Here is a 24,362-nt window from a genome sequence, read left to right on the forward strand (position 1 = left end):
AAGTACTTGCAGCTGGGATTGTTTGGGGGAGCCCTGTTATCGTGTCTCAGCCCTGGTTTATGGAACTGCTCTTTTTGGAGGAGGAGTGCTGTGGTCTGTTGGGGTGACCAGTTGTTGCCCGGTCACCTCACACAGCAGTTACCCCAAGCCAGGTTAAAGTAAGAGCACAAGCACAATGAGAGATGTGTCAGAGTCTCTGTTTGCACTGACACAACACCAGCGTGGCTCCTTGCCTCTTCCCACTCCTCTGCCCCATTAGGAGCCTCCAGCAGAGACTCATCTGCAGGAACATTTGAAGAGCTTTGCTTAGAGACCAGGTCGGGGTCCCTCCTTCTGGTGCCGATATCAGACCACCTGCCCCTCCCACAGCACAACCATCATCCTCTGACATCGTCTCAAGGCATGTAGGCAGGTGTCATCTTCCTCCAGGGCTGCCAGGAGAGGTGAAACCCTAGTGAAACACAAAAACCCAACAGCTGCATATAGCTTGTCACTGGCCCTGAGACCAACCATACCTGGGGGCTGATGGCCACCTGTGTCCTTTTGGGCATACACCTTGTCTAACAAAAGCTTCAGAATTCAGGGAATTCAGAATTTGGGAACTCCAAAATTCCAGTCCTGAATGGTGGAAGTAGAGGTAAGATTGTAAAATTACACCTTATTTCGTGGTTATTAAATTATTTTGTACATTAGATGAGAATTGCATGACTGAAGTCTCACAAACCTGCAGAAGATAGAGGAGTCCTCTAGATATTATTTGTGTTTGTTTCATAATGTGTCAATGCTCCTACAGTACTATCAACATGAATGGCCTGAAATTTCTGTTGTTTTCATTAAATAGAAAGTTACCAGAAGGAACAATGACCAAAACCCAGACTGACACTCATCTAAGCACACGCTGTGGCAGAGCATGGAAAGAGGAAGGAGGTTTTATGCTTCAATATGACCAATTCGTAGGTCCCACATGTTGTGACTTTGCCAAACTAAATACCCTGATTTGGCCCCTGTCCACGGAGAAAAAATGTTGCATTTCCAGAAGACAGTGTGATTTGGAGGGCTGAAACTGTGCAAAAGGCTGGATACTGAGTGTCTGTAAGAACAGCTCTTGTGGTAGCAGCATGTGTGGAGCACTGTGTGCAGAACCTCTCCTAACCCCCAGCCTGAACCTCCCCTGTCCCAGCTCCATGCCGTCCCCTCGGGTTCATCATACCTGGACAGAAATAGTGCTATTTTATACAGAAGTAGGTTTTTTTTGGTCAGAAATAGTGTTACACAGAGAGGTGAGCTGTTGCCTGTTGCCCACACTGGACGTGGACAAAGAGGTTTTGAGGCAGGTGGAAGGAGGGTGGAAAATTTTCTTTATTAAGCAGCAGTTTCTACCCAAGGAAAGGTGGCTTAAGACTTTGTTCTGGATGCCAGATGAATCTTGTCTGTCTTTAAAAGCTGCTATTGATTTCATGCTGTACATGCTGATCTGACAAAATGTTCCCCAAGTAAATGCAATCTGAGCTCCTTGAGAGAGGCTTTATAGAGAAATCAAATCAAACAAAACTGAGAACATGGGTAGTTCATGCATTCCACAGTAATACTTTAGTCTTTATGATATTTTAATGGATCAGAAGGGGATCCTGAGCTGGACAGTTAAACAAAGGCCAACAAAAGACTTTTGAGCACAGCTAGAGACATGGCAGGTACTCGAAGGCTCCTCTCCCATCTTCACGTTCTCTATTTCTTGTTTCTCTAGGGCACCTCCTATGTTTTCCTTACTGCTATACAGCAAAGGTTATCTGGATTGCTGCTTGTGCTGGCTGTGGTTTGCCAGCTCCAGGATTAATGATTTTACCCATGAGATCTTTGAAAGCTGCCAAGGTTCCTCCAGGAGCAGGTCTAACCCTCCCAGAGTGTGTGAGAGTTACTCTGGTTCAGTTCCTCTCTATTTTCAATGACACTTATGGGTCTCTTTGCTCCTGTGAAATCTCAGGACCAGTCTGTGGGTCCTGCCTGCCACTCCTGAGTTACTCTGAGCCCTGTGATCCCTTGGAGGTATAGCAGGATGCCCCTTATGGAGCATCCTGGGCTGCCCAGATCTGTCTCTTTGTCCTTCCCCGCATGTTGAACACAGGGAGTGGGAAGCTGCAGCCGAGCTTTGAGGGTCTGCACAGCCCCATGTAGGTTATTGAAGGAGATGTGTGGCAACACACAACGTTGGGGCTGGGACCTTGTCATGAACAAGAGGTGAGTGAAGGCGACAGTCCCTGTGCCACATCTCAGGGGGCTGTCACTGCCTCTTGCGGCCATGGGGTAGGGTAGAGAGGATGGTAAGAAAACCAAAGGGCAGGAACAACCCTACATTAACTAGGACATTGCACCGTTACCCTTATCCTGACAGTTTATCTAATCTGTACACATGGTGTAGCTCTCAGGCTGTACCGCTCTTGCCAGGGGGGGCTTAGGGATTGGCTTCCAGCCTTTGGGATAGGACTCAAAAGCTCTTGAAGACTCCAGGACCAATATTGTTGTACCCGAGAGTTTGTTATCACCTCCTCCCTTTCAGAGTTAATATCTCCCCATCACAGCTGTTCCAACACTAATGAATACTTTTGAGGACTCAGCTTTTCTGCTAAATGATAACTTTTCCTCTTTTATTACTCCATTAGGAGAGTTACTACAGTTCAAGTGCTCTGTCCTGTTTGGATGAAAACTACTTAGATAAATAACAATGCATTCCTCCTTCTAAAATGATGGCCTTTCTGGGTGCTGTTACTTGACATGCCCTACTGGGTCCCAGCTGCTGAATTAAGGGTTGAAATGTTAGGAGGACGTGGTACCAGGCAGCATTTGGAGGGGAGCTGGGGGGGAAAATCTTCGACTCGTGGAGTGGTAAAGAAGTAAATGAAAACCTCCAAGGGGACAAGACACGGAGAAGAGACAAAAAATGGTTTTGTAGCAAAGGCTTTAAGCTGGTTAATTTAAAAGGACTTTATAAACTTGATTGCTAGAGAAGGAAGACCCAGGTAGCAAACAGAGATGGTGTCCAGCAGGTGGGAACACTCCACAGTAACATATTGCCTTAAAAAAATAAAGCAATTAACCCTCCTCCAGCAAGGTGCACCTGGACAGCCTGATGTATGCAGCTGCTCCAGTGTATTCACTCTGGTTTTCCTGCAGGTGAGATGTGCTGGTCTCCGGGGTCATGTGGGGTTGCACCTTTGCTAAAGGGGAAATCTGTGGCTGCTGCACTGTTGAGTAATTCATAGAATTCTTCTGACATAAGCTGCTCTCTATTCCTGTGGCTACAGGAGAGCTATTTTGTGTTTTTAAGGTATCAGTGTGGGTGGTGTGGTCACATCCTCTTTTAAGTCATGCAGGAAGGCAGCAATTATTCTCACGGGTTTCAGCTTACAGTGTGACAGCACTTTATGCAAGCAGGGTTTTGCTAGTGTCACACCCAAGCTTAACATCCAGCCTGCTTTTCAAATTTTCTTCCTCCTCGGAGCTTTCTTGTGCTTGTTCTTGCCCGTTTGCTCCCCAGTACTGGCTTTCGACCCAAGCTGCATGAAGCAGAGACAGGGTGATGGGCAGCTGTGCTGGGATGTGCCGGAGCCTGCAGCCTTTGTGCCCAAATTCACCTAGGGAAGGATGCTCGGCTGCTTACTGCAGCAGCTCCTTGCCTTCAGGAAGCTCTGTGCATTGCCAGCCTCCTCGGTCTGTTCCCTGTGGATTGCCATTCCCAGTTTTACTCCAATTAAAGTTCATACCAGCTAAGCTAAATACAAGGTTTTTAAATGGAGGTTGACAAATTGCTGCCAGATCCTTTGTAATTGCATTTACTCCTCCTGTTTTATGGATTACACTGTTACTCTGCAATTACCAAAGCATCAGGCACTTTGCTCTAGTGTCTCTCTTCAGACCTGTTGGTCAATGCATCCTACAGACTTTAGTCCAGTGCTGGCACCTCTCAGGGGACCCTGGGGAGAAGATCCAGCTCAAAGGGCAGGAACCGCAGGCTTTCTGGTTTCCTAACTCTCTCTCCAGGTCTGCAGCCCTCAAAGCTTCTTGGCTGGCTCTAGCAGGAGCTTTCGGCTTTATTTCACGATGTCAGCACTGCCTGCTTGGTTGCACGCTCCCACTCCTCTTTGCTTTCCCTTCAATGAAGGCCAAGGCGCCCTAACGGGGTCCCAGACAGCCCCTCAGTGCCGGGCTGGTGCTTGCTGCAGTGGTGGGTGATGCTGAGGGATGAAGGAAGCTTTCCCCCACTCCATGCCAGAGGGACAGGAGCTTTTTTGCTGTTTTGTCTTCCCTGCAGGATGGACGACGGTTTCCCAAGTGCCATCGGGGACCTTGCATGATACAGATGTAGAGGAGGAGCAATGACTTGGCCCACCCTTTGGTATGCTGTGGTGTGCATCCCTGGGTCCTTTGTGCTGCAAATTGCAAGCCTGCTGCCAGGTGATGGAAGTGCCTGCTGGGATGGAGGGACAGGGAGCAAGGAGCAGTGTGTGTCCCTGCCCGCTGCAGTGGCTGCTGCAGGCTGGTGTCCTGCATGGCACTGGTAACAAGTAAAATCACTGGGCTGAGACTGCCACAGCAACTCTGCTGAGGAACCAGCTGTTTTAGCTCTTTTATAAAGCTGATTTTATTTGCTTCATCCTGCCTATCTGCTCTGCCTCTAAAAAGGGGCAGAACAACATCAGCAGAGGCTGCATTGTAAAATCCAGCCACACTGACCACAGTCAATTTTGATTATTCAGTTCGCAGGAGTGCTATTTATCAGTATTAACCTCGCACTGTCATCAGAAGATGTTCCTGCAGCCCTCTGAAAGTACCTGGCCACGTGTAATGTGCCGCATACAAATAAATGCCATTGTAAATGTCGAGTCATACAGGAAGGTAAATAAATTGGCTTCCTGGGCTCATTAGAGCTGAAAGCTAAGGGTTTTGTAGCAGGATGAAGAGAATTGCACAACGTGGTTCCATATGGCTTATGAAATGTGTATGAAAACCATTTTCTCCTACCCATCCTAATTATGATATATAAATAGATTTACTATTTTCCTTTGAGTACTTACTTAGTTGAATTTATTTTTTTTAAAGGCCAATGTAATCACTTGTATGATGCATTTCTCTAGGCCCTTAATAGTTCTGTAAATCAAAATGTAATTATTTATAGCAATAACATGACCTTTCACTAATTGGGAAAGAAAATGTTGCACAATGGGTGACAGCTGTCATGAGTGCTCAGCACTGTTAGAAGTTATTTTGTCATTTGGCTTTAAGTCGTAGCTGGGATAGGTGTTTAAGTAATGTGTAATAAACTTTGAGATTGTTATGTATGTTTATGAGCTTTGGTGAGAATCTGAGTGTGCTCATGGAAGGAGAGCCATGCGTGTGGCTCGCACCTCAGCAGAAGGTCTGGCAGCAGACTGAAACCCAAGTGCTGTTTTAAATGATATATAAATAACAAGTGTTAAGAGAGCAGACATGGGCCAGCAGTGCCAGCTGGGGCCAAACTCTGTCTTTCCTAAAGTCTCATGCCAACAGGAGGAGAAACAGAGCTGGAGGAGGCAGTAAGGACAAGACACGTCTCAAATACAAATCTTTTTATTATTCAACATTGAGACCTCAGGGCTGATGTTTTGGACCTCCTTGTACCAGATACCACAGACGCAGCACATATGGCAGCCCTGGCTCTAGATAGTAAGAAGAGACAGGCCACGGGACCAACAGGCACCACAAACACAGGGTGCCCCTGCCCTCCCAACCTGCCAGCAGCAGGCTGGGAGCAGTGGAAGAACTGGAGTATGTGGGCCTACACGAGGCAACACAGTAAACAACAGCCAGAGACAGAATAAGTGAGTCACTCTCCTAGCGTATTTGAATACTGTTTAAATATAAACATTGCAAATGAATATCTCTAACTGAGAAAAAAAAAAATAAAATTGGTTGCAAAAATACACCAATGGTATACTGTATATGCATATAAATACATCGCAGGGTCTGCACAGTCATTACATGTCTTCCTTCCAGACCGACTTTCTACAGGCTGATACAGAAGTTGAAATAAAGAAAAACAGAAGGGAAAGGTCTTCAATGAAACACATGTTGTTTTGGCAAATGATTCATTTCCGCCCCCCAAAATGGGCTGTAAAAACAGCGCACAGTTTCACAATAGACACATTTGTGTTTGCACATCTAAGCTACCCTACAGCAAGAGGGGAAAGAGCAAATGAGCACATGGTGATGCAGATGGGGACCCCAAGACATTTTGATGGCATTCAAGTCCAGATCCACCACCCACTCAGAGCTCACAATGTTAACAGGGTCTGGAGAAGTCCTTTCCTCCATAGGGAGGGCTTAAGCAATATCTAAAGTGCTTTACTAGAAGGTGGGACTCGGCCTACAAGCTCTACTGCAATGCAGTTTGATCCCAAGCCTCTGTTAGGGGGGTGCCACCCCAGCAGAGATGCACTGGATGGGGCCACTGAAAGGGACCAGTGGTTCCAGGTGCTCCCACCTCATGGAGGTGAACGAAGCCCGGGCCAGACTGCTGCTGTGGGGGCAGCTGGGGCTCCTGGGACTGGTTTGGAAACCCCGATGCCCCTGGGCAACACGGCTCCATGGGGCCAACCCAAACCTCTGGGGTTGCTGCAGCGTGGTGGGACGTCAGGAATCACAGACTGGGGGGAAACATGGGGCTCTCATGGGGCTTTTCCAACATCTCTGCATTTTAGCTTCAATTTTCCTTTCCTTCCCTTTCTTTAGCAGACAAGAAGCTAGATAGGAGGCACCTGCTCGGTGCGGGAAGTCAGCGACGTGGCCTTCACGGCGCCTGGTGAGGTAGGCAGAGGTCGGAGCACCAGGGCAATGTCCAGGCAGAGAATGTGGTGACACCAAGGAGACCTCGGAGAAGGTCCGTGTCTGGTGTGAGGAGCTTCCCTGGTGGTTTTTTTTGGGCACCTTGCCTTCCATGGCCATGCACGGTGGATGCTGCTTCCCACAGAGACGCTGAGCACCAGACCACTCAGTACATGCAGTGCTGAGGGGTGCCCCGGCCTAGGACAGGTTTATGCTGGAGAAGAGCAGGTTGCTTGGTGGTGTGGACACCGTGCTGTCTTCCAGGTAGCTCAGGATGCTTTTGAGCTCTCCACGCGACAAATTGGCTTTGATATACAGGAAAGCTTCCAGGTGCCTCCTCCTGTGGGAGAGAAACAGGCAGGTGTCAGCTCTGCACCAGGATGTGGCCCCAGCCCACGGCCAGGCACCCCCGGATGATGACAGCTTGGATCCTACATGGGACCCAGCACCACCAGGGAGGTTTGGGAAATCTCCAAAGCAAAGGAGGATATCACACCAGAATTTGGAATATATAAATAGTCCCTTTTTTTAATAGGTTCCTATTTTGTCCGATGGCATTGGGATGGCCACAACCTGGCAGCAACCTCCCACTATCTCTGCCCTGGGCAAGTTAGGGTTTTTGTAAAAAAACCTTCCGTTTAGGCAAGGAATATCTAGGGAAAATGCAGTTCAGGCTAGGTGAAAGGAGAGGTACCCAGCTAACCGGGCACCTTTTACCTGGATTATTTTTCTGATAGGGGTCAGCACTACCCAGGGCACATCAGCCTCACCCACGCTAATGTTTGGCTGCTTCATGGCTCAATTAAAATTCCACACGCACATCTGCAAACCTGTTTCAGCTTCTCTTACCGGATATCTGGGTATGCCGTGGCGAGCGTCGCAACTTCAATTTTAATAGCTCCTATATCCTGAAGTCGGATGATTTCAGCCAGTTTTGGGAGTGCCGAATTCAGCCAGGTGGCTTGAGAGCCCTGCAGAGAAGGAAGCAGTCAGCAGTGCGTGGCGGATGGCAGACCCCAGCCCAGACCCCCCCACACCGTGCCCCACAGTGAGCTGTGAGCAGCCCTGCCTCTACCTCCCCCAGGAACTGCCCAAATCCCTGCAAACGGAGAGATGTGGAAGGAGGGAGGTGACCCCGGAGGATGCAGAAGGGTGCTTCAGCCGTGCAGAAATTTGGCTGTGAAAGCCTGAGCATCTCTCAGTGGGAGCCCTCGTGCACCAGACCCCCTGGCTGCCCCTGCCAGCCCCTCCCTGACCCCATGGCAGGGGAGTGAGGGAGATCAGACTCCACGCAAGCCGTACTGCAGCCAGGGAAGCTCAGTGTTTAGCTCAATCTTTAGACCCTGTTGATATCAATCTTCAAAAGGAAATGATTGCTTGCAGTACAAAGGAGGGTGAGATCAGTGTTCTGATCTGGGGAGGGCAGGCTGGCACTTGGAAAGCTCTCCCTGCCTCAGGTCTTTCCAGAACTTTAAGCTGCCCTGGAAAGGCTAACAAGGGGCTGCAGGAAGGGCATGCTCCTGTTTCTCAGCGTGCCCATGCTCTGTGCTGGCACAGATGCAGCGAGTGCTCACGTACATTTTTGGTGCAGAAGGCTTCCAGCTCGGCAGCGTTCTTGGAGATGCTTTGGGCCAGGTTTTGTTGTTGCGCTGCACTTTTCAGGCCGACCTTCCTCTTCAGCAGCCTCACGATGTAATCCCTCACCAAGCGGACATGGATCTTCTCAATGGTGGCCTGTTGGGAAGAAGAGGAGGCATCACCCATCTGTCTTTTGCTTGGGGACACAACAAACTGCGTGTGTGAATGGGGGACATAAACATCTCAGGTGCTATCAGCTGTGCCCCACCACGTGCCTGCTGCTGCTCGCACCCGAGAAGCCACGCTGGCTGCCAACTTCCCCGCAGCCTGCAACGCCACATCCTAGATGCTGAGAATCCATCTGTACTTAAACTAATTAGGTGTGGGAATTTCCAAGTGTTCCTTCCTTCTGGGAAGAGTTAGAAAAGATCTCTGCATCTTGGAAAAGAGAAGGCACTGCTACAGAGCAACAGGAATTCATGCTGCTCCTCCTGTTCCTCTCTCTAATAAACAAAACATCTTTTTTTTTTCAAATACTAAAAAGACAAAGGCAGGAAATCAAAGTGGTTTTTTTTTATATGGTGATGTATCATATGTACTCCAGCAGCACTGAGCACGTGGTTGTGGCTCTCATTTTTTTGGGATCCGTCCCAGCTGCACACGTCTCCTCCAGTCCTAGGGGCGATCAAGGGAGCCAGGAGACAACACCATGCATCGCAGCAGGGCTGCTAAACGAAGCCCACCCATGACCAAAGCCATATTTTGTGGGGTCCCTAGAGCTGGCACTTCCTCCATCAGCCCTCTGCTGCTGATGCCGCGGCAGCTTGCCAGATGATGGCAGGTCAGGGCAGCTTGAATTGCAGGCAAAGCCCAGCCTGGGCACCCCAGAACCCCTCCACTTGTTCCCTTTGACTTACGTTGTAAAAAGGGTTCTTCAGGGCCTGTAACTCTGAAATGTGTTTGCTGGTGGTTTTAATGATCTCATCCATAATTTTATTGCTGCAGTCCCACTTGTTTTCTGTAAACTTCTTATAAATTGGCTGGGAAAAAAAAAGGAAAAACCTGCTTAGTTTCTATGCAGACATATATTTGGCATTCCTATATGTACAGCATCCTATATAGCGACAGTGAGGTGTGAGGTCCCGTTCAGGGAAGGGTGAAGATGTCCGATGGCGAGAGGGGAGGAGGGGCTGTGTTGGGACTGTGCCCCCTTCTTGGTTCCTCATGGTGAAGGAGACAGAGGGCTTGAAGGGCTTGCATCAAAGATGCTTTTTTTTTTTTTATTTCCACATTTTCAGTGTGTTGTCCATCACATCTTGTCTGATGAGAGAATGATGGCATCATCAGGGAAGGAAAGATGAATTGTTATGAGATGTTTTCAATCACATGTTGGCCACAGTAAATCAATATGAAAATAAAGGCTTTAACAGATAGCTTTCAAAAAGCAGGAGAGATTGTGGCTGACATTCCTGGCTTTTGTGCCTTCCCCTCCACCACACTTGCTTAATTTACGAAACAGAACAGAACAGAAAAAAAGAACAAGGGAAGGGAAGGGAAAAGAACAAGGGAAGGGAAGGGAAGGGAAAAGAACAAGGGAAGGGAAGGGAAGGGAAAAGAACAAGGGAAGGGAAGGGAAGGGAAGGGAAAAGAACAAGGGAAGGGAAGGGAAGGGAAGGGAAGGGAAGGGAAGGGAAAAGAACAAGGGAAGGGAAGGGAAGGGAAGGGAAGGGAAGGGAAGGGAAGGGAAGGGAAGGGAAGGGAAGGGAAGGGAAGGGAAGGGAAGGGAAGGGAAGGGAAGGGAAGGGAAGGGAAGGGAAGGGAAGGGAAGGGAAGGGAAGGGAAGGGAAGGGAAGGGAAGGGAAACCAAAAGTGCTTTTCAGGACACCTTTATGGAGAAGCCAAAAGCTGCGCAATTGCAGTTTTGTGCTTGCTTCCTACCGCCTGCAGTGTAAACACGTGCAGGTTCAGACTCTCTCCTCCACAGCACTTATCTCGGATGCAGTCAGCACTTTCATTTCCCTGTGCCCAGGCATGCCTGCATGCTTAGCCTTGAGGAGCCACTCAAGGAGAGGTCATGATGGGTTTTCTGGCAGCAGCCCAAGTCAGGAGTGATGCTGAGGTGTGACCTGGCTCAGAGCCCTTCTGAACTGTGTCTGGCACAGATTTGGGTGGCACAGGGACATGTCGCCGCTTTCCCACCCATTAAAACCAACTCTCTGGTGCTGTACCTTCAGCTGGACAAACAGCTGCTGAAGCAGGACGTCACAGCCACTGGTCTCGATGTCCCCAAGGGTGCTAAGGATCCTGTCCTTGTTGTCGTCATTTTCTGCCATGTTTTTCTCTACGTAGTCTCTGAAAGGAAACATCGTCAAGGTCAGAACAAGTTGTCCTCAGAAGAGAGAGGGGGAGATGTTTGGAGGTCCCCAGGCCTTCCCTTGATGGCAGACAGACCTTCCTCTTTGGGGACGACCTAACGTGTCCCATTATAGACCCCTATTACAGACCCTATTACCCGCTGCTGGCGGAGGAAGGGACCCTTACCTGAAATTCCCGCAGTTGTTAATGTTTGCAATCAGAATCGGCCTGTAGTGTCCTTGCTTCTTGCCTTTCTCCTTAAAGTCTTCAAAAGCATCCTTGTAGCTGGAGGGGAAACGGGAAGAGAGGCGGGTGAGTGGCTGCAGCAGGCTGCCCTGGAAGCTCGTGCTGCCCACCGGAGCCTTACCGCACCTTCTCAGGAGGGCAGCCAGCTCCCGCGACAGGCGATGCGACAGCTCCTCGCCCAGCGCCGCGCTCACCTCCTTGGCTCGCTTCTGGCCATTGTAGATGCTCTAGAAAAAAAAAAAAAAAGCAAAAAAATACTGGTTTCAGACACTGCTTGATCCAAAAAGTCCAGGTTCACTGAGTAAAAAGCCAGCAACTCCTCCTTGTGTTCTTTTGATTTTTGTTCAGTCAAAAGAATAAAGCGGCCACCTCCCCGCTTTCAAATGAGATGGAGAAGAAAGGAGCATTATAGACACAGCAAGCCTATAAAGTTGCTGAGGAAGTGGGAAAAGGCTTTCTTGCCTTTTTTTCTTTTTTTCTGAATGTGAGTAGGATTGTCCCCAGCACCTGCTGGACCACGACTACACCAGAGCATGGCTTTGGGCTCCCTTGTGCCACCCACTTCTGCCACAGCCCTAAACATGGGATTTGGCCTTTTGGCTTCCTGAATCAACTAAGGTTGGTCTCAAATCTTAAATACACTCAGGATGCTATTGTTTATTTTTAAACATATATCTGTATTACCTGGATAACGAATATTGCTAGTAGTTCACTCTGAAAATGTCCATTTAGTTTCTCTGGCTCTTTGTCTTCTTTCCATCTTTCGATTTCCTTTTCTAAACATTTGTTCAGTGAATTTTTGATGGTTGCCTGTAGGAAACAAAGAACAACAGCATTCACCACAAAGCGTCTGCAGCATCTGCTGGTGCAACTCTCCTCACCCACCTAGCCTTTGTCTTGCTCGGCAGACTTTGTCCTCTTCCCTGGCTGAGAAATAAAGGCTCTTTGTTACGAGACACCTCATGCACCACTTCACGGCAGCAAGGACAACTCCCTCACAGCATCCACCCACTCAGTACGGAGTGGAATATTCCAGGGAAGGAACTGGAGGCACCAACATCAGGACCCACCACCTCTATACGCCAGCAGTGACGTCTGGGGTGGGGGGACAGTAGCAGGTCAGAGGCAGCTACACGTGCTGGAGCCCAAATTCTCCGAGCCATGTGCTGTTGGTGTGTAACACTCAGTACTACCCACTAGGGCTGTTTTGCAATCATTTTTCATAAGCACTTCTGACGTCTTATGAGCTCTGGTGTGAATCAGGATGTTCTCAGCTTTTCCCTGCCCCGACCCCCCTCGGTGCACGCTGTGCAGCAAGGCGTTTGAGGTGGTCAGTACAGGGGCTGGCGTACGTCTCTGCTCTCTGCCCTCTTCGTGCACCTCGCGGTCCATCTGCAAGCCATCACACACTGCAGCTAAACCTGGAACTTATCTACTCATTTTCCAGGAACTCCAGCCCAAAGTGCCAAAAGCACCGAGCTACGGGAGGGCTGTGAAAGTTGCTTCTTGTGTCTGCTAAGGCAAGAGTCATCCAAAAATCAGAGTGACTGTAATTTCCCGCAGACCATGTGATTCTCTATCAAAGAAGCAGACTTTTCAAGACCAGACCTGTGTGCTTTGTGCTCACCCAAGGTCTGGCACTGCTACAGGGACCAGACTAAGGCTGAAAGCATCACCTGCGAGTGGGAGTGCAGGCTCCTCCTTCTGGGGATTTAACACACAACTGGAAAGTTACCCGTAAAGATCTGTAGTTGGACTTTTTCCCACCTTCCTTACACCAGTTTTGCAAGAGCAGAGTGGCAATTTTGTGCTGACTCCCGGGGCAGAGGGTTGGGCTAACCAGAAGGCAGCAGGAAGTTTGCTCTGCATGTCCCAACCAGCAGCAGGCCCACCTGTCCTACAGGGAGCAACAAAAGCTTTCCTGCTTTTGCATCTCTCTTGAAGGATGTGTGGCTTACATGGATGGCTGGGAAGGGAGCATTCAGGACAAGTCAGAGCTCCTCCAAGGAGTCATGGAGCAGTACAAGGCTGAGGAGGGACCGAGCAGATTCTCACCTCTTCACTCTTGAGGTATTTTCTTTCAAGCTCTTTGCTCAGGCTTGATGGCAAAAGGCTTCCAAGCTTAACTTTCTCCAGCTCCTCTGCTAAAACAGGATCTTTCCTCATATCTCTGGAACGAAGAAGCCAAACAATCATATTTTGCAAGGTCAGTGTAATTCAAGACAGCTGTTGATGCAAACCACTAACACTCCTTGAGGCCATCAGTGGGAAACCAGATGTAGATGTGCACAACCCTTAGTGCAGGCTGCTGCACTGCTGGGTTTGGGGTCCCAGAGCAGCAGGAGGACTAGCTCTGGAATATGGCCTCTTGCCATCGATACAGCAAGGCGATCTGATGAAGAGCTGGTGCTTTGTGGCTGGTCTGTGGGAGTGGAGCAGGATGTTCAATGCCTCCTGTATCTCCCCGCCATGTACCAGCTGAGCAGCTCCAGAGGGATGTGGTGGCACGGAGCCACCCAGCAGGGACCTGCCAGCCTGGGGGCCTTCTGCAGAGCTCAACGACGAGCATTGCCTGGTTCCCATGCTAGCATTAGGCCCAACTCCATGTGACTATTTTGCACGGGCTGCTTATGATATGAAGCTGGAACCTCAGCCCTGTTTTTATGCAGCCAGGCCCTTCCCTTTTTCTCCCTGCTCCTTGTGCTCCTGCTCACGAAGAGAGGAGCACCCTGCCAAGGGGCTGTTGCCCTGGCCAGCACCATTCCCACCACCCGGCTGCACTGCTTTTGCTGGGTCCTGCTCCTTACAGCTGCCAATTTCCAAACACGCAGTAGTTCAGGCTGCATGTCCTGACCTAGAGCACAGCAGCAGCTGCGGAAAGCTTCCAGTATCAGCAGTGACTCATTATATTCTGTCAAGGGGAGAACCAAGACGAGAAACAAGCAGAGGTGAAGGTGGAATAGTTTTAGCCTAGTCGAAGAAACACTGTTTGAAAATTTGCTGTTTTTCACCTAAGAAATGAGAACCCTCAATTCCCCACCCAGTACAATAAGCCACAAGGAGGAATATGTTCAGTTTTATAACATACAGGGCTTGTGAGGCCGAAGAGTGACCCTTGACTCATGATGAGCTCCCACAGGGGTTCACCCTTTCGTATCCTAACCCAGAGGAGATCACAGACTGTGGGCAATGCCTAGAAAACACCCTCCATGCTCAGGATAATTACATCCCAGGCTGTTCCATTTACTGGCTGCCCTCTGCTCCAAAGGCCAGAAGGCTGGAGTTCCCAAATTTTCCAAGAATGAGTTCAAGTCTGCAACTGGAGTAGAGATCAGGGCAAGGGGCCTGCCCAGTTTGTGCCAGAAGTGAAGTCCTAAATATCTGTGTAGACGTGTTGCCTAGAGGTGTGTAATGAGACTGGTTACAGACCAGTAGCCTTGTGGAATTGCCTTCAGGCTGTTCTGGCCAGCTGGTGTAAATCAGCACAATGCCAGTGACACCAAAACCTCGCTGTGGATCAGACTGCAGCCACGGTGACACTGATACATAAATCCAGCAAATCCCTGGTTTGGCAGCCAGGGAGCCTGATGGTCTCCAGTATTAAACATGTGTAAAAGCAAAAGCATCACTTACTTTGGGTAAATGTTGTGCACCCATGAGAGGAGAAGGTAGACGTCCTTGTCTTCCAGCTGGGACTCAGCAGCTTTCTTTGCCTCGGAGGCAAAGTGATGGTGATAGAGTTCTGCATATGTACCGAACACGTTAAACTCAGGGGGATAAAGCTGTCTAATGCATTTTGCAACTACTGTCAAATCTTCTTTCATTGTCTTCCCCATGTGCAGGAGGTTTTGGCCAACTGAAGAGAGGTTCTCAGTTCTGGGAGTATGACTTGTGTCTTTCATTCGAGTCTCTACTGACTCCTTCACTGTAGCCATCCAAAGCTCTTTCCATTTTCTGGGTCTAAATTGCACATTTTGGTCAGGCGAATTCTCCGACAGCCAATTCTGATCTTCTTTCTCCTGTTCTTTCAGTACCTCTACTGCTTGCTGCAGCAGTTCTGGGTTTGTTCTTGCTAGAAGTACAGAGTCTTTCAAGATGCTGAAAACTTTGTTTTTCAGGATTTCGCTGATGGACTCGATGTCTTGTTGCCTGGTGTTTAGTCCCTCCTCGCTTTTGCTGGATACGCTCTTCTCCAGGGCAATCAGAAGTAGGGCAGCATCAGAAAGCTTGTGCTTTTCAAGGAGATCCATGATTTGTTTGACTAAGGAAAAAAGAACAGCCTTCCTTTACCCAATGGCAAAAAAATAAATTTCTGTTTTGTATAAAAAGATGGCTCTGGAATACTATTTTAAAAGTGCTTTTATTTCTATAATGCTAGCTCTTAGGTTCCTTTACCACAGAGAAAATCTTTCTATTTATTTAAAGATCAGATTATTCCTGTTCTGCCACTGAATGTTATAATGTTAATTCCTGTGCTAACCATGATTTTTTTCCAAATTTAGATTTTTTTTTTTATCTGTTTGTGTTTGTTATCCCTTTGCTTGGGTTGCCAAGCAAGGCTCTGAGAGTCTTTTGAGTTTTTTGATAGCCCTGAAGATATTTTGCGAGTTTCCCAAGAAAGAATATGAAAGGGGGAGGATAAGCTCTATGTATGTAAATACCTAATTGTTCCTTGGAGAGGAAGAGTCTCAAAGGAACTGGCACTAGAGATGCTACCTGCATTTTTTCCTGTTCTGCACAACACGGTTGGTCAGCACATGGACTGGATGTGTAGACCAAAGGACTGTTGTAGTCTGGGGCCAAAGCAAGGAAATCAGAGCAAACGACTGGCATAGGTGTGCCTAATCCTGAAAGAAAAGTCAAATTCCTTAGGGTTTTCTAAGTGCAATCTTGACACAGAAGTCTGTTTTGTTGGGTTATAAGTAGAGAAATAGCTGGTTAGCACTGATAAACTGCAGTGTAATGTTGCAGTTGTGAGAACAGATTAAAAATTAGCCTTATCTTTAGTTATATTTCTGACATCCACCCAGTTAATCCCCTTAATTAATATGACCTTAAGTAAGGAGCATGGCTTTAGAAAAAATGTAGATGGAAAGATGTAGCTAAATAAGAAGTGCTAGAGGAAATACCACGTGGGTTTACCAGAAGTAGGCTGGCACGATCTGACCTGTGACATTTTTTGGATGACATATTTAGTCAGCAAAATAAGCACTATTGAGATATCCTATCTGAGCTACAGCCACTTACTTGATGTGGTGCAATCTGGGAAATTATTAAACTGAGGAAGTTGTATCCCAAAATAAGTTCTGCTAGGTGTGCAAGGTTTGTATTAAAAACTTTGGGTGGAGGAAGCTTCCACTAATCATGAACCTCATTTCAGTTAGAGCACAAAAGCTGGGAGTGCCCTGTTGGCATCTGCTGATTACACAAAGGTCAGAGACGTTACTGAAACTGAGGGCTTGGTGCATGATACAGGAACAACGGGATAACTTCAGCAGTGAATGGGCTGAAGCTTAATAGCACAAGGTATAGGATACAAATCTAATAGAACAAAAGTTACTTAGCAACAAATAGGATTTTCTGCTGCAAGCTGCGTGTGCATCAGCTTGAAATGGAGGAGGAAGAGAGTTGCCTGAAGAATTTAAGTAAATTGCTGCTGTGTGATGATGGTGAAAATGTCAGACCTGATCCCAGGATGTATCTGGTGTGGATTTTCCATAAAGGACAGAAAAATGGGAATGTGTTGTACCAAGCCTTGGTCAGCTGGAGCATTTTCTGCAATTCTGAATGATTTATTTCAAAAGACATTGGAAATGGGGCCGTGCAGAGTTAAGACCAAAGCTACGAAGGGCCTGTTTCCAGTAAGCTATGCTCATTTAGCTGAACAAGTTGGAGGCTGAGAAGGGAAACCACCAGTTATGGAAAACAGATGACACATGAAGAAAGAGATGTGAATTTACCAGGAAAAGTTTTGCCTAGAAATGAGGTAATTTGCTCTAAAATGGTGAGACTTTGGAAGAGCCCCTCCAATAAAGGAGGTAGGACTAAAACACTGACTCATTTTAGAGTGCAGCTGGCTCAGTTTAGGGAGCAGGTAATGTGACACATCACCTGAGCTAGCAGGTGAGGTTGGAAGTGCCAAGCTCCTCACAGTCCTGGGTTTCTCTGAGCAGATATTTCCCGACTCTCTAACCACCCTGCAGGGCTGGAGCCTGGGCCTGGGGGACTTGCACATTCAGATACCACCCTGGGAAGACCCACAGCAGCTGCTCGCTGCTGTCCTGGGGAAAAGGAGATTTCACAGGGTGGTTGGTGATGGGGAAGGAGGGTGAGCACTTACTGCTGGGTGTCCTGGTCTTTATCATCTTCTTAAATGCAGTCGTAAACATTCCCTTGATTCCTTTCTTCCCCTTCTCCGGACTGTCCCCAGCAGAGGTGCAGCTCCCGGTGCTCGTGATGGAAGATGCCCGCGAAGTTCTGCCGTCTGCCTCTGGCCTTTCACTCATCTTCTCCTGGTTTCTGGACCAGATCTCCTCTCCAGAAGAATCAGGACAGGCAGGGGCTTGCTCAGCTACTGATGTTGCAGGGTTTTCCAGCTGCCCATTTACCTTGATGCAACCTGCTGATCCATTGCGTATTCCAAAGGGACCACTTTGGGAAAAAGGTAACATTTTCAGCATTTTCCTTCTAGCCTGCAAATTTCAGAAAGAACTGGTCAGACTATAACAGTTTGCATAAAAATCTACCATGGCACAATATGTCAGGATGAACTCCCGTCAAAAGAAAAGAGTTTCTGGGCTGTGTGGTGGAGTAGGACAAGGGTCCTGTGACTGTTCAAAGCAACTCAACCCCCTCTTACATTTATACAGGAACGGGATCAATTTCAGCCTTCCTCAGGGCCTGTTTGAGCTGGTCCCTGCTCATCTGGCTGCAGGTCTGGTTGTGGAAGCCCCCGTGTAGCTACTTGCACATGGAGTTTGCAAGTACAGCATGAAAATGAGGTGAAGCCTACCAAGCGTGGTACACAGCTGCTTTTGCTGAGGAATCAGTCTGCCTGTGCCAAACTTTTGCTGGTTTAATGCTTTTCCCACTTAAGTAAGTTAGAAAATTCTTAGCTTTCCTGAGAAGCCTTTTCCTTGAGAAGCTCTCCAAGAGTTCAGAAGTGTCGAGGGTCATGAAAAAATACAGGATGTGAAAAAACGTGGGAAGAACAACAGCACAGTGGAAGTAAAGCAACGTCTCCTGATATGAGCATAGCTAGGATTGTCATTGCAAGCCCCCAAATCCCAGCCAGATGTACGGCTTCAACACTCCGCTTGCCGCCCCCAGCCCTACAGTGACAGATGCAAACTCAGGGATGCATCCAGACCCTTCAAACCTGCTCACTGTGTGATCTTGTATTCAGAATGGTCTCAGGGTGACTACAGCAAAACAATGAGGCTGCAGCACAACTTGTTGGGTTTCTCCAGATGCCTGGGAGCAATTCCTGTCCCATCTGTTATGTGGAAGCGTGGAGGTGTAGCACGAGCCATGGCTTGTGCAGAAAGAAATTGTGGTGGCGGTCAGCTTCTGGCACTAGGGACTGATGAGTTTGGGCTTTTTCCACAGCTGTCACACGAAGCTAGTGCCAGTGAAATGAAAGACCAGAGCAGTCCTCTCCCAGCTGAGGGGGAAGAGGAAGGTGACACAGGGTCGGGGCAGCTGAGCCTGGTGTAAGCACGCTCTCCTGCCACAGTCCTGCTCCAGCACCAAGATCCTGGGTGCTCCTGCACTGTAAATAGCTTAACGAGAGATACATCTGTTATTGTAACAGTCTCTGCTAAAAACTTATATTTCATTGTTTTATTTACCTTTAACGTTTAGTATGCTGCTCTAGATTTGTTTACATCACGGTTAAATCATGGCAAGATTTATTATTATTAGCATTGATTATGAATAAATAAAGCGACTGAGAGTCTCCAGCCCCCATTCCAACAATGCTCTTTCTCAGTGGCTTTCCAGGAAACCGGAGCAATTCTGCATGAAGAAACATCAGGCAAATTTTGGCTTACACTTACCGAGTAAGAGCAGAGGAACTGGGATGTAAATGTAGGGGAAAAAAGAATGACTTCAGTTTTAAGACCACAACGGGGTCTTAAAATTCCCTTGTAAGTTTATGCTGTTACAAACCATCGTAGTTATTTCTGGGAACCTGGTTAGAAAACTGTAGCTTTTTGTTTAAAATGCAATTCCTCCTGCTGTCTCCCTGCAGCTTGGAGAGCTCTAAAGCACCAACTCAGAGGCAGCAAGCATGTGATATAAATTTTGGATCTAGCATCACTGAAAATCTTTCTTTCTCCATGCTTTAGCTGCTAGGTCGCATTCAGGGATCCTAATGCCTCTAAAGCGATCACACAGTGACGATGGGAACCCCTATGGGGAGGAGAGGAAGGGGTGCATCGGTTCACTGCTCAGCAGAGCCCTGTGCCCCAGGGACGTGGCACTGGTCCTGTGGGGCGAGCAGGAGGAACCTGAGCATCAGGGCTGCTGAGGAGGCAGCCAGCCAGGGCCCTTCCCTCTAGCAGAGATCCTGGGGGAGCGAGGGGGAAAGAACTGTCATGCTTCACTGGGGCCACTCGGGTCACCATGCTCCGATAGAATAATAAAATTAAAAAGGCAGAAAAGAGCTCTTTTTATTTTATTTATTTATTTACTTACTTTTCCCTTAGAAAGAGATCTCACGGTCACAGGGATTCTATTTCAGCGTTTCTATTTAAATGTTCGGGACTTTTCTAATTTTTATAAGGCTATTTTCCTAGCCTGCGTTTCCCAATACCACACTGTGTTTAGATTCATCCTGCCAAATTTCTTCCTTCCTGTTTGTGCAAGCACAAAAATCAACTGAGCCCTATTATTCCAAACAAAGCACTTTTTGTTTTTCTAAACAAATGAAGCACCTCTCCCTTTCGTATAGCAGAAGGTGACGTTCAGGGAGCAGTCACTTCTGCCTTTTGTTTTGATGAATGATGATCATAAAGATGGATTTCAGGATGGTATTGCTGCTTCTTGGATACAAAGAGGGATGCCATTTGTCTTAGAAAACCACATAAATGAGAGTACACATAAAAGAGTCTTTGGGGAAAAGATCAAGCTTGTTAAGAGCTTGGATTTTAATGGCCAGCAGAACTTTGTCCCATTAAGGCTCTGCAGGGGCTGGCCATGGGAACGTGGCAATGCTCGGAGCAAGGCTGGTGGCTTGGGGCGTGCTGTGGTGGCACATCACTGCTCCCAGTCCCACAGCCGAATTAGGAGAAAGATAAAACAGCTCCAGTGTGTTCAGCCAGGGGCTGCACATTGGCACCGAGAGAACTGCTGGCAGTATTCGCGTCTCAGGGTGTGCTTTGTCCACTTGAGCTAATAGATGCTGAAGCAGCTAAGCATCCAAGGAAGGCTGTAATTGCAATAGCACTAAGGTTTGTCCATCTTGAGTGCTTGTCCAGAGTTTATTAGTTTGCTGCTGCTGCTATTTTACACATCCTTCTGGCTGTAGCTCCTTGCACCCCTCCAGCAGCATCCTCCCTGGGCCACCACAGCAGACCACACCGTGGCTCAGGTGGCCGAGGGCTTTCATTCTGCTCACAAATCAAAGCCTGGTAAAAATGCAGCCGTCTCCTAATCATTTTAGCAGCTAGTACTTTGGGAAGTGCTGAATCATTTCCAGGACACAACACTCATAATTGTGTCTTGGGAAATTTAATGGTTTAAGATCCTGTCTCTACGTAGATCCCAACTCATCACTACTGTTAATTTACTATTAATAGTTTTTATTATCATCATCATCCTCATTATTGTTCTGTGGCAGTATGGTTTGAGGCAGGAGAGTTTCCAGCACTAATTATCTCTGCCACAGTGTGCTCAGCTTTACAATTCCTAACCAGAAGAGCAGCATAGCCTGCGCAGCATCCTGTGCTACCCCAGATCAAGGGTGGGCAGCAAGACGAGCAGGTGCCAAGGCAGCACTGGGAGCAGTGCTACGAAGCACAAGAACAAAACCTGGACTCTGGGCACAACGGGTTCCCATGTTCTCATTTCCCTCCTCAAACTAAACAGCCTGTGCAGAAGCCCTGCACTTTGGATGAGCTCACTGGTGAGGGGTGGCTGATGGCACGCCAGCAGAGATCTGCTAATTAACGCCATTCCAAAATTTTTGCTGATCTCTTTCTCAAGTGCTTTTTTCCTGAGCTGCTGCCATATGAACAGGCATCTGTTTGGATTTTCATTCCTTTCCTGTCTGCTGACGTTCTCGGTCAGAGGGATTTATGTTTGGTTCCAGTGGAAAGCCCCACTGTCCCACAGCCTCTCCAAAGTTATTTAGCAGAGTTTGTTTTCTGCGTTTCCATCAGCTGCTCCTTCCCTCCCCTGCTCCCCCTGGAAGTGGGATCACTGCTGCCTACACAAGAAAGTTGCAGCAGACCAGACCTTCCCATCAAACCTGGTGTGAGGTGCCTTAAACTGCCTTTAAACCATCGCCTGTCCTGGGAGCAGCACAGGGAGAGCCACACAGAGCTACTTGGGCACTTCTAAAGCAGGGTTTGGGTTCCAGAAAGTGTAATCTGCTCCTTTTACTTCTCACTTCAAATGCCAGCAGTATAATTTTAAACTGCTGCGGCTGAAAGACAAACCAGCTGCTGCTGTCCAGGATTTTGTTTTCATATTTGCTATTCCTGAAGCCAAATCCTGCACCCACACTTGGAGCGTGCCAGGTTAGCTGGTAGAGATAAACAGACCACGAGGACACACAAAGTCTCCAGAGCCAGACCGACAGCTCCTGGAACTCCTCCTTTTACCATCATTTTCAGACTCTTTGGCTTTCCAGACCTCTTCTTACAGAAAGAGCCACTGAAGCATTAGCAAACTCAAACCCAGTTTCTCCAAAGGGCTCTGCCTGTTTCATCCCCTGCATCAGAAGTGGCAAACCCCGAAGTGCCTCGGCTGGGGCAGGCAGTTGGATAATTTGGAGAATGACTGTTCCTTCATGGGTTTGGCTCTGAACTTGGGTGTGATGGCAAGGGACCGTGCCTTCTAGGTCAGCCACACACTCCACTCACAGAAAGCCTCATCCTCACTTCGCAGCAGCCCAAGGAAGTGCTATACTAAGGCCACCGAGGATCCTAGCCCTGAGGTTGAACCCAGTCTTCACCTTGGGGCTGGGGCAGTGATGTGGGATGGCTGCCCAAGGAAAAAAGGGAATTTCAGGCTGGTTCTTCAGTGCCATGGGGAAAGGTGGGTCCTAAGGGCACTTCCACTTCCCTGACTTGCACTTCTAGTCCCAAAGCTGCGAGCACAGCCATGCAGAAGTGTGCCAACTTGGCACATCATCCCAGCAGGGAGCAGGGCACGAGGGCAGTCTGGGACCAAACACAGTCCAGACACCGATAAGGATTTTTTTTCCAGTGCGGTTGGGATGAATAAATCATAATCCAATTGTTTTCCTGTGATATGGGAGGAAATCACATCCTTCTAAAAAGAAAGGAACGCAGGAGGGGTGGGAAGTGCCTTGCTGAATCTGGAGCCTGGTGCCTGATCGGGGTTGAGGATGCTTTGGTGCCCAAGATCCATGTTTGGATTTTGGGGAGAGGGGGTTAAAAGGAATCACTGCTGGCTGCCTGTGTTCATGCCCTGAAGTCTGGAGGATGAGCAAGAGGAATCGGACCCAGCTGTCAGGACGGGATCACCAGACACGCAGTCCTGCGGCCCCCAGCCCTGGGATGCATCTGGAGCTGGGACAGCGCTGCGACTTTATCCCCGTTCTGGCCATCACGAAGCGGGACCAAAACCCGTCACCTCGTCGAGGAACCCCCCCTTTAGCACCTTCCTTTTAACTCTCCCCCTACCCCAGGCGCAAAGCAGAGCCCGTGCGCTCGCCAGCCCCGCACGGAGCGAGGCAGGAGGGAGGAGCGGGAGCGGCCCCGCGGGGAAAGGAGGCACGGAGAGCCCCGAGGACTTACTCTGCTGCGGCTCCCGGGCACCACGGCGAGGACGACGAGGGCGGCGGTGGCGCTGGCTGCGGAGCCCCGGGGCAGCCCGGCTATAAGGGGAGGGCGCGGAGGCGGAGACCCGGCCTCGCAGGGAGCCCCGAGCCGGGGAAACTCCGCCCGCAGCCTCCGCTCCCCAAAGGGGCTCGGACCAAAGGGAAACGAGAAATCCCCTCGGCTGGGGAAGAAGTCCCCTTCTGGGGAGCCGGCCGGGAGAGGGGGTCGGTGGTGGTGGCATCTGTCCCACGTCGGGACCGCGTAATGTCGCATCCCGATGCGATGGGGCAGCGGGGTGTAAATGTGTCGTGGCGGGTCCCCAGCTCAGTGCTGGGCAGGTCACTCCGAAATCCCTGTTCCTGCAGCCCTGGGTGGGCTGGCAGGATGAGGTGCTCAGGGGAACGCACAGCTGGGCACACCGGGACCTGCATCGCGCCCACGGCAAAGTGCCTCCTGCCTGGGACACCAACCACTAAGGTCCTTTGGTGTGGTGGGGCACGTCCCTGCCTCAGGAAAGAGTAGGTTTAGATCAGCTATAAGGAAGAAATTCTTCACTCAGAGGGTGTTGAGGCACTGGCACAGGTCGCCCAGAGAAGCTGTGGATGCTCCATCCCTGGAGGTGCTCAAGGCCAGGCTGGATGGGGCTTTGGGCAACCTGGGCTGGTGGGAGGTGTCCCTGCCCATGGCAGGGGGGTGTCATCAGATAATCTTTAAGGTCCCTTCCAACCCAAACCACTCTACGATTCTATGAATGGGAGATGTGGTCCTCCTTCCACACCCCACCTGCATCTGCTGCTTGCAGAAGAGACATTTGCTTTCCTGATTTTTCTCCCTGATTTCATAGGAGCCCACATCCCTGGGCACGGAGGCGTGGTAAGCCTCCACTGGGGAAACCTGTATGCTGCCATAGCTGGGGGGTGTGGTGGCTGTGGGGGATCACTGCAGATGGTCCAGGAAGCCCACGCTGTCCCCCACCTCAATGTGGAGCATCTTCTACATCCACCTAGGGGAGATCTTGGCTGAAGCAGCTGCCCTGCAGGCAGAAAATCAAAATATAGGCCTCTTGCAGAGGCTGACCTCACCGCTGGATTACTAATGTCACCTCCTTCCTCTCCTGGGAAGCTGCTGTGGGGCAGCCAGCGGACTCAGCACATGGTTACTGCACCTGGGATGAGTTCTGGTTCATCTACAGCCATGGTCTAATGCAAAGTGACAAAAATGGTACAGAGACATAAAGCTGAGCATGAGTCATGAGCTTGCATGGTGTTGCTGGAGCTCTCCCCTTCGGCCTGGCTGCTGACACCCACACTCAGTTTC

The 24,362-nt window shown here is 49.1% G+C and overlaps 1 protein-coding gene across 1 annotated transcript; it reads right to left on the bottom strand.

The window, feature by feature from the left end:
• Positions 1-5,626: 5,626 nt before the first annotated feature.
• TNFAIP2 (TNF alpha induced protein 2) lies at positions 5,627-23,066 on the bottom strand. The gene is made up of 12 exons (XM_032189363.1): positions 23,022-23,066; positions 17,375-17,726; positions 14,668-15,295; positions 13,090-13,204; positions 11,719-11,844; positions 11,161-11,261; positions 10,975-11,073; positions 10,662-10,785; positions 9,351-9,473; positions 8,434-8,589; positions 7,705-7,826; positions 5,627-7,195 (listed from the first exon to the last, which is right to left on the bottom strand). The coding sequence occupies exons 2-12, from the start codon at positions 17,712-17,714 to the stop codon at positions 7,054-7,056; spliced, it is 2,076 nt and encodes a 691-aa protein (XP_032045254.1). The 5' UTR covers positions 17,715-17,726; positions 23,022-23,066; the 3' UTR covers positions 5,627-7,053.
• Positions 23,067-24,362: the final 1,296 nt, after the last annotated feature.

The sequence above is a fragment of the Aythya fuligula genome, chromosome 5 (genome assembly GCF_009819795.1).
Source record: "Aythya fuligula isolate bAytFul2 chromosome 5, bAytFul2.pri, whole genome shotgun sequence".
Classification (NCBI taxonomy): domain Eukaryota; kingdom Metazoa; phylum Chordata; class Aves; order Anseriformes; family Anatidae; genus Aythya; species Aythya fuligula.